This window comes from Apium graveolens, chromosome 3, assembly GCF_009905375.1.
Source record: "Apium graveolens cultivar Ventura chromosome 3, ASM990537v1, whole genome shotgun sequence".
NCBI lineage: Eukaryota > Viridiplantae > Streptophyta > Magnoliopsida > Apiales > Apiaceae > Apium > Apium graveolens.
In genome coordinates this window covers 285,944,427-285,953,917 of record NC_133649.1, presented here as the reverse complement: position 1 = coordinate 285,953,917, position 9,491 = coordinate 285,944,427, and the positions used below count along the sequence as shown (strand labels likewise).

Sequence of the window (9,491 nt, the reverse complement as noted above, 5' to 3'; positions counted from 1 at the left end):
AATTAAGCTGGCCTTAACTATGGGTCAGGAACCAAGGCAAGCAACATAAATGTTGAACTTTGTAGTTGTACAAGCTGGATCAACTTACAATACAATCATGGGAAGGACATGTATACACGCATTTAAGGTAGTCCCCTCGTCCTACCATTCGGTGATCAAGTTTCCGACCAGAAATGGAATAGGAGAAGAAAAGGGAGATCAGAAGATGTCCAGAAGCTATTATGTAGCCTCGCTAAGGGTAGATGGAGTAGGGGGCAGGTCTTGCCGATTGAAGATCTGGATAATCGTGAGAATGATGAGAAACGAGGAAAGCTTGCAGAAGAATTGATCTTGGTTCCTTTGGCTCCCAAGGATCCTGAAATAGTAACTTTCATTGGAGCATCATGAGAGGAGCCCCTTAAAGGGAAGTTACTATGGTTCTTCCAAGATAATAATGATGTGTTTGCGTGGTCAGCAACATATATCCCCGGTATAGATCCAAAATTGATCACCCACAAGTTGAACGTGGATCCTAATTGAAAGACCGTGAAGTAGAAGAAAAGGAGTTTTGCCCTAAAAGGCAGGAATCAATCAAGCAAGAAGTAGAAAAGCTCTTAGAGACTGGTTTTATTGAAGAGATACAGTTTCTGGAATGGTCAGCGAATCCTGTAATGGTAAAGAAGGCTAATGGAAAGTGGATAATGTGTGTGGATTTCACTGATCTGAATGATGCATGCCCAAAGGATTGTTTCTCATTGCCAAAGATAGATATCCTGATAGACGCGACCGCTGGTCACAAGATGTTAAGCTTTATGGATGGGTTCAGAGGCTATAATTAGATCGAGATGCATAAGGATGAGATCCCAAAGGTATCATTCATAACTGATTTTGGTGTTTTTTGTTATCTCGTTATGGCATTTGGTCTCAAAAATCCAAGAGCTGCTTATCAAAGGTTGGTAAATAAGATTTTTAAAGATCTTACTGGGAAAACTATGGAAGTATATGTAGACAACATGTTAGTCAAGAGTCTTGCGAAGACTGACCACATAACTCATTTGAGGGAAGATTTTGAGGTCCTGAGATACCATAAAATGATGTTAAATCCTGCAAAGTGTGCTTTCAGAGTGGGACCTGGAAAGTTTTGGGATTGATGGTCTCCAATAAGGGAATTGAAGTAAATCCTGATTACATAAAGGCCATTTTGGACATGGAGCCTCCGCGATCTATTAAGGATGTTCAAAAACTCACTAGAAGGGTTACTGCCTTGGGATGATTTATCTCCAAATCTTGAGACAAGTGCTTGCCATTCTTCAAATCCTTGAATAAAGTAAAAGATTTCATATGGACCGAGAAAAGTCAAGAGGCGTTCGAAGGATTGAAGAAGTACATGGTTCAAGCCCCATTGTTGGCCAAAGCAGTCCTGAATGAAACTTTGTATTTATATTTGGACGTTTCAGAAAATGCCTTGAGCGCCATATTGGTTAAGGAGGAACTTAAAGTCCAGAAACCCATATATTATGTCTGTAAGATTCTGCACGGAGCTGAGTTGAATTATTTGACTATTGAAAAGTTTACTTTAGCCCTGGTGATGGCCTCAAGAAAGATGTGTTCTTACTTCCAAGCTCACAAGATTGAGGTACTAATAAATCAGCCTTTGAGAAGCATCATTCATGGTCCTAAAGCCAGTTGAAGGTTGATTAAATGGGCAATTGAGCTGGGAGAATTTGACATAAAGTATAAGCCATGAACGACGATAAAAACACGGGCCTTGGCTAACTTCGTGGTTGAATGTACCATCCCTAACCAATAAGTCGGGGGCATGAAGATACACCACCTCAAAGCATGGAGGGAAAAGAAGATAATGAAGGAGGACAGAACAAGGACAAGGAATTTTGGGTTCTCTATTTTGATGGAGCATCAAAAACAAGTTCGAGTGAGGCATGGCTAGTTTTACAAAGCCCTGATGGATTCTTGATTGAATATGCTATGAAGTTAGATTTTCCAACTACAAATAATGAAGCTGAGTATGAAGCTCTGATAGCTGGCATTGGCCTAGAAGGGACATTGAGAGTCAAAAACTTGAAAGTTTGTGGGGACTCAAAACTGGTGGTATCCCAGGTCAAGGGAGAGTTTAAAGTAAGGGATGAAACAATGGCAAAATATGTATGCCTAGTGAGAGCCGTGTTGACTCAGTTCGATGAGTGCCATGTTGAGCATATTCCAAGGGAAGAAAATGCTAAGGCCGATACATTATCCAAATTTGCCTCATCAAAAATAGAAGAAAGCTCTGGGAGTGTGTATTTTTGTGTTTTGAAAACACGGAGCATAGACGTTAAGCTAGTCGCCTCCGTAGGGCTTGAAGGGTCATGGATAGATCCTATTAAGGCTAATCTACAAACCGGATGGCTTCCTAGTGATGTTGTGGAAGCAAGAAAGTTGTCTGTACGAGCTCTAAGATATTTTTTGATTAATGGGATTCTTTATAAAAGTTCATTCGTGGTTCCTTATTTAAGGTGTCTCAGGCCGAATGAGGCTCAACTTGCTTTGGAGAAAGTACATGAAGGTATGTGTGGCCAACACTTGGGGGCAGGGCCTTAGCCCATAAAATTACCCGCTTAGGCTTCTATTGGCTAGAAATGATGGCTGATGCCAAAGAATACGTGAAGAGATGTGATCATTGTCAAAAGCATGCCCATGTAGTAAGGTAGCCTCCCGAAATGCGTACTTCCATAAAATCCCCAATCCCGTTTGTTATGTGGGAAATGGATATTCTTGGGCCTTTCCCAATGGTTACCGCTCAAAGAAAGTTCTTGATTGTAGCAATTGATTACTTTACTAAGTGGATCGAAGCCAAGCCTTTGGCCCAGATTACAACTAAACAAGTTACCCAATTCCTGTGGGAAAACATCATGTGCGGATATGGGATTCCCCAAATCTTGGTGACCGATAATGGAACACAGTTCAATCATTAGGAATTCAAAAAGTATTGTGAAGAGAATGAAATCGAGTTGCGTTTCACTTTTGTTGCTCACCTTCAAGCCAACGGGCAGGCAGAGGTTGTGAATCGAGTTATTTTAGATGGATTGAAGAAGAGGATTGAGAAGTCCATAAGTAGTTGGGTGGATGAAATACTACCAATACTTTGGGCTTATAGGACCACATTAGAGTCACGATAGGAGCAACACCATTTATGTTAGCATACGGGGCATAAGCAGTTGTTCCAGTAGAGATATCACATTCATCCCCGAGGGTCCAAGCATACAATGTTGAAGATAATGAGGAAGGCCAAAGGTTATTCTTGGACTTAATAGATGAAATGCGGGATGAAACACATGCAAAGATTGTGGAATATCAAAAGAAAACTTCTTTTTACTACAACCTGAGGGTTAAAGAGAGATTTTTCAACGAGGAAATCTGGTTCTAAGGAAGGTGGAAGCCTCTAGAGTAGGGCAGAAAGGAAAGCTGACCCAAATTGGGAAGGGTCGTACAAGGTTAAGAGCGTTCAAGGAAGAGGATCTTACAAGTTAAAGACTATTGATGAAAAAGAAGTACCTAGGACATGGCATGCTCAAAACCTGAAGATTTATTATATATAGTTTGTACTTACTTATTAAATTAGTAACGAGGTTCAAAAGCACCATGAAGTTTTGCTTTTTTAGTTTTATATCTCAATTTTAATAGGATTTGCATTTTAGCTTGTGACTATCAGGGTCAAACCCATCTTATATAAGGTTTTGAAAAACCAAGTTATATTCTTGAGTTGAATTATTTTAAACTTTGAAGAACTAAGTTATGCTAATGTTTTGTTTACTTAAAAAAATTCATTATTTGATGGATAGAGTAATAAATAGCAAATGAAAGAGAAATTTAGAAATTCTTCTATTCAAGAAATGCCTTGGGCAGCATTTGCAAGTCTGTCATATCAGTCTATTTTTCAGTCTTGTTTCCATTATTTAATGCATGACTCTTACAACTGTGTGGTTCTTGTTGCTAATCAATCTCCCTAAAAATACAAAAGTATTTGAAAACTTAAAGGGAAGGCTATTTAAAGCAAGCAAATAAAGCGAGGAAAATAACATAAAAAAAACCCGAAGGGTAACAAGGTCAAAGTACAATAAGTTAATACAAAGCCACGATGGGCCAACAAGAACAGGAAACTAATCTAAATCCTTAAACAAATCATCATCATTTCCCCCATCAGTAGTAGTAGGAGGACGGGTAACGGGGTCATCTTCCATAGGAGTAGCATCCCGGGAAGGAGAAGTTGTGGCCTCAGCAGAAGTAGTAGAAATGGGAGAAGGTGGGAGATCCTCGAAAGGAGACCCTTTCCCAGGAACAGGAGGCAAAGGGTATGCCACAAGAGTCACCTCTGGAACCTTCTTCCCAATCTCTCCCACAATCTGCTTCCAACAGGTGGCAAAAGTATCAGGGAAGTTAGCATCATACTCAGCATTCAGGACCTTCTAAAAGTCCTATGATGCCTTATATTCTGCTAACACCTCATCTCGACCCCTATGAACATCCAACTCCAACCTACAAACTTTTTCCTTCTCCTCAGCTAACTCTCTCTCCACCTCCCGGAAGAGCGTGAAATTGGCCTTTGAAGCCTTGAGGTACATATCCCTATCCCTCTCGGCGATAGTCAGGCTAGCTCTCACCTCCCTTAGGTTCTGAAGGGCAACCTGAAGGTAGGGATTCATTTGTCAAAAACATGTTTTAGCACACTAAGCTATATGTATAAAGAAAAAAAATATTAAAAGAGGGAAGTAGGAGCTTACTTAAGCTACTTATGGATAACCAATGCGCTCAATTTGAAGATCATCAGAAGACTCCACGATCTCAGCCTGGTCATGAGGACTAACCACACTCTCGGACTATACAGCAGCTGCCTCAGAACTCCCCACAACTGTGTCCCTTCTCTGTAGGCCCTAGGTCATAGTGAAAGGTGAAGTATCCTCATCAAGACTGAGAGGCCTCTTAGATATAAAGGTGGGAACGACCTCTGTAAAGGTGACTGAAGGACCGTCACCAATCCCCACCCGTTTCTCGCGGTGAGTTTCAACTGCGAAGCCCCGAGAGGCGCGAGACTCCATTTTCTTGAAAATGAAGTACAAAGCTGCCTTAGCTGCAAAAATACAAAAACATTAGAAAAATGATAATGCATGAAAATAAACAACAAATTCAAAAAGAGGAAAGAAAATATCCTCGGGACCCAGGTCGATTAAACCTAAATTTTGTAAATTGCCCTCTGAAAGGATGAGAGCACAATGGTGCAAGTTATCAGCTGTTATGGCCTTGATAGCCGCATCTTCGTCTATCCCCAATTTTAAATCCCTTAAAGAACCGTCTACGCTTTTAGAGAAATTGGGCCAGAAAAAATGGTCCCAACCCTCCTCGACGTCTAGATATACATAAAACCATTTGCCCTTCAAAGTAGGATACGAGTCAGGGTTGGTACCAGAAATAAAGCAAGAACGAGCAAGGGACCTATGAATTATTTTGACCCATCCTTGTTCGTCAGGAGCATTTACAAATTTAAACAAATAGAAAAAGACACAGACATTGGGCTCAAATCCATGTTTACGAGATTGGGCCATATAACAATGAATAAAGCGCCAAGAATTAGGCATAAGTTGGGTAGGACAGACACGAGCTTCTGAACAAAAGTTAGCGGGAAGCCCATGAAATTAAAAAATTTGGAATATCCAACCAAGTTCAAGAATACTCTAGAATGTTCCATACCGAAAAAGTAAGGATATAAATTTTTGCCCATATTTTGTGAAAAATCATTAGGGAAAAATAAAGGATTCAAACCACGTCTAGGAGACACAATTCCTAGGCGTGGTTCAAACCATGTCTCCTAGGTAAGGGTAGCCCACACCTAGGACCAATTAAAGCATAAAGGGTATGAACCACGTCTAGGAGACACAATTCCTAAGCGTGGTTCAAACCATGTCTCCTAGGCGGGGGTAACCCACGCCTAGGACCTATTAAAGCATAAAGGGTTCAGACCACGTCTAGGAGACACAATTCCTAGGCGTGGTTCAAACCATGTCTCCTAGGCGGGGTAACCCACGCCTAGGACCTATTGAAGCATAGAGGATTCCCACCACGCCTAGGAGGCATGATTCCTAGGCGTGGTTCACAAAGCATCTCCTAGGCAGGGGTGACCCACGCCTAGGAAGTATGAGAGCACGGGAAGTATAAAGTCCAACCATGCCTAGAAGGCATGATTCCTAGGCGTGGTTCACAAAGTGTCTCCTAGGCGGGGATGACCCACACCTACGATGTATGAGAGAGTGGGAGCGCCTAGGAGACATGAATCCTAGGTGTTGTTCACAAAGTGTCTCCTAGGCGGGGGTGACCCACGCCTAGGATGCATGACACCCTGCTGCCCATTTTCTGATTTTTTTAATAAGTCATAAAATGGGATAAAATGAGAAAAATAACTAAAAAATAGGGGAAATAGGGAAAATAGAGGAAAAAATCCAAAATTTAAGAAAATTAGAAAATAATTTCACAAAAATTCTTGAAAATTAAGGAAAATACCTGTGAGTATTGGAATATTCCTGAAAAATTAAGGAAAAATATTACTAGAAGTGCCAAAAAAATCCTGGAAAAATTAGGGAAGCCCACAAGGATAAATCCTAAAGGGAGAATCGTTGTAAATGTGTAGATCGCTCCACGCTTTACGATAAAAATGATAACCATAAAAGGTATAAACCTTATGCGAAATCTTTGCCAGCTTTCACAAAAGTTGGGGGGCAAATGATATGGGTCTGAAATTAGCCTAAAAGCATAATTAATTTTGAATTAATTAAACCCGATATGGTCTAGTAACAAAGCCTAGTTAACAAGGCCCAAAATATTGATTATTTATTAATTTCGTAATTAATAAATAGGGTAAAATAACAACTCATTAAATATATCCCATAGAGGATAGAATTCTTCTTTGAGTAGCCTCCAGGGCACCAAAACCAACAAGGAATCTGCTTCCTACTTATTAGGACTCCAAAGTCTGCTCTAAAAACCGAGACTTATTCATCAAGTCTATTAAACCTAGTCCAATTCAAGGACATCCAATATCTATATAAAAGGTCTCACCCCTCCATCAAGAACTACGTTTTGGCTTGATTCTCTAAATTCGTAGAGAAACGTAGGCATGTTGTGAAGGCAGATTTAAGTTACGAAACACAAATGTAGCCATTAAAGGCCTTGAGCTCTCGAATCGTAGTAATTATAACTTAATTTTTTACACAAAAAAAAATAATTCTAAAAAAATTATATTTATATTTTGATAACCTAAGCTAACACTTTTACAAGTATGTTGCAAGCTGCGATACTTTATAGCTAATGCAACATCATGTTTTGGGCTAAGGTAACATATTGGGGTAATATTTTTTTGAAAAGGGTTGCGATAGGTTATATTTTATGTAGTGCAACTCATATAATCAATGCTATATCCGATAAAATTGCAGATATTTGGTCATTGTTTTTAGTTCAAAAATTGCAGATCTTGTAACCCGTGAATTGTTTGGTTACTTGTGTCGAAAATAACTTTCTTCAACCTCCTCCATGGGGTCATTGGGTAGATGGGTTGAACACCTTCACAATCTCCCATCAGATGAACAAGAATCAATATTGTGATTATTATAGTGTCGATATTATTATTGCTACTCCTTTTGTGTAGCGCGCCACTTGACCAACCTATTTTTAAAAGATTTTCGACACAAACAGCCAACAATATATGTAACCGCAATTATTTTTGAAAGTATCTCTAATCACCTTCTTATTATTGAACTCACATACTATTTACCACACGAAATCCATAATCCATATTCATGTGGTTTAATTTAATCCGTAATCAATATTCATATGATTTTATTTATCAGATTAAGTTGTAATTTATCCTCATTTTCAAAACATCTCATATTAGACAAATTATATGGCTGTTTATATAGAAAATAATTCTGTAGTTTTTCATTTATTTTATGTGAAACTTGGCCTGAATGCCCATTATATTTCAGGACAATAAATATGCACAGTTCCCCCTCTATTTAATATTTAAACATATAAATCCTCTACACACATATAAAATGTATATATTTACAATATATAATTACGATGACACGTGCTAAACTAAATTATACTACTATTGTTATCCAACTAGAGTATTATGATTAAATCGATGTCCTTTCTCGTATCATCCTTGGTAACATGAAAATCATGGTCTAACTAATGAAGGTAGAATTCTATACATATATAATCAATTACAATAAAATGCTTTTGATAAAAATTAAAATTTTAAATTTCACACATTGTTTAGAAGAGGACAACCACGCCAATGAAATTATATGACCGTTTATATTTCTTTCATGTATTCTCGATGTTAAATTTAGGCCAAATATCCATTACAATATGGAATAAAATTAGTTTTATTGAAATAACACGGTGTCTTGTATTTTAGGATTATACATAAGCACAGTTCTCCCTGCATTTATTTTTTAACGTATAAATTCTCAGCACACACTTATATACAGGAATACAGAGTCAAACCTCATTTTTGTTGGAGACCACGGAGACCGGTTATATTCTGCAACTAAAATCTTACTTAAAAATATTGTAAAACATATTATTTTGCGAATTATGTTCTACAAAAAATTGTTATTTTATTCAAAATCTTAAACATCATACATGTATTGCATGTAGAACATTAAAAAATATTTTTTTTATAAAAGATGTTTAGTTTGCATAACATTTGTTCAAATTACATAACATACATATTATACTTATTAAACTTAAATGATCGTCAATAATTTTAATAAACCAGTGATATTCATAAAATATATTTCACAAAATAATATATTTTATAGTATTTTGATTGTAGGACATAGGTGCTCTCCGAGATCACCGATAAAAATTTGACATTCATAGAACTTTTCTCTAGGAATAGATATTTGAAAATATATTAATATGATGACATACGCTAAATTATGTTATACTATTATTGTGATAATGTCGAGCAATTATAGTCAATTGATCGAAATATATTATTGTGATGACATATACTAAATTATATTGTACTGTTGTAACATTGTCATCCAATTATATTCGTTTGATCTAGTTATTGTCTTTTTTCGTATCATCCATAATAACATGAAAAATCAAGATCTATATGGTGGTTGCATATCTCTAAATATAAAAAATCAATTTTAGGTATAATTGAAATATTAATTCCGACATTTTATTTTCAAGGATTCAACACACAATTAGCATTAAATTTTACTGTGTACGGTGTGAGTAGTACGTGAGTTATTTAGGTATTGTTAGCTAGTTAGAATTCAAGTACCATCACCATCCGCTAAGAGCATATTCAATACGACATCAACAAAAAGGTCAAAATGATATGTGCCATGAGGTGCAAAAGACACTCTTAATCTTATTGACAACCCATTGGAGATTTACTATGTCAACCAAACTAGCTAAATTTTGGCACCCTAATAACTCTCCCA

At 37.4% G+C, this 9,491-nt stretch overlaps 1 protein-coding gene across 1 annotated transcript; it reads left to right on the top strand.

Annotated features, from left to right (window-relative positions):
- Positions 1-2,130: 2,130 nt before the first annotated feature.
- LOC141715110 (uncharacterized) lies at positions 2,131-3,674 on the top strand. The gene is made up of 2 exons (XM_074518593.1): positions 2,131-2,542; positions 3,661-3,674. The coding sequence occupies exons 1-2, from the start codon at positions 2,131-2,133 to the stop codon at positions 3,672-3,674; spliced, it is 426 nt and encodes a 141-aa protein (XP_074374694.1).
- The last annotated feature ends 5,817 nt before the right edge of the window (positions 3,675-9,491 follow it).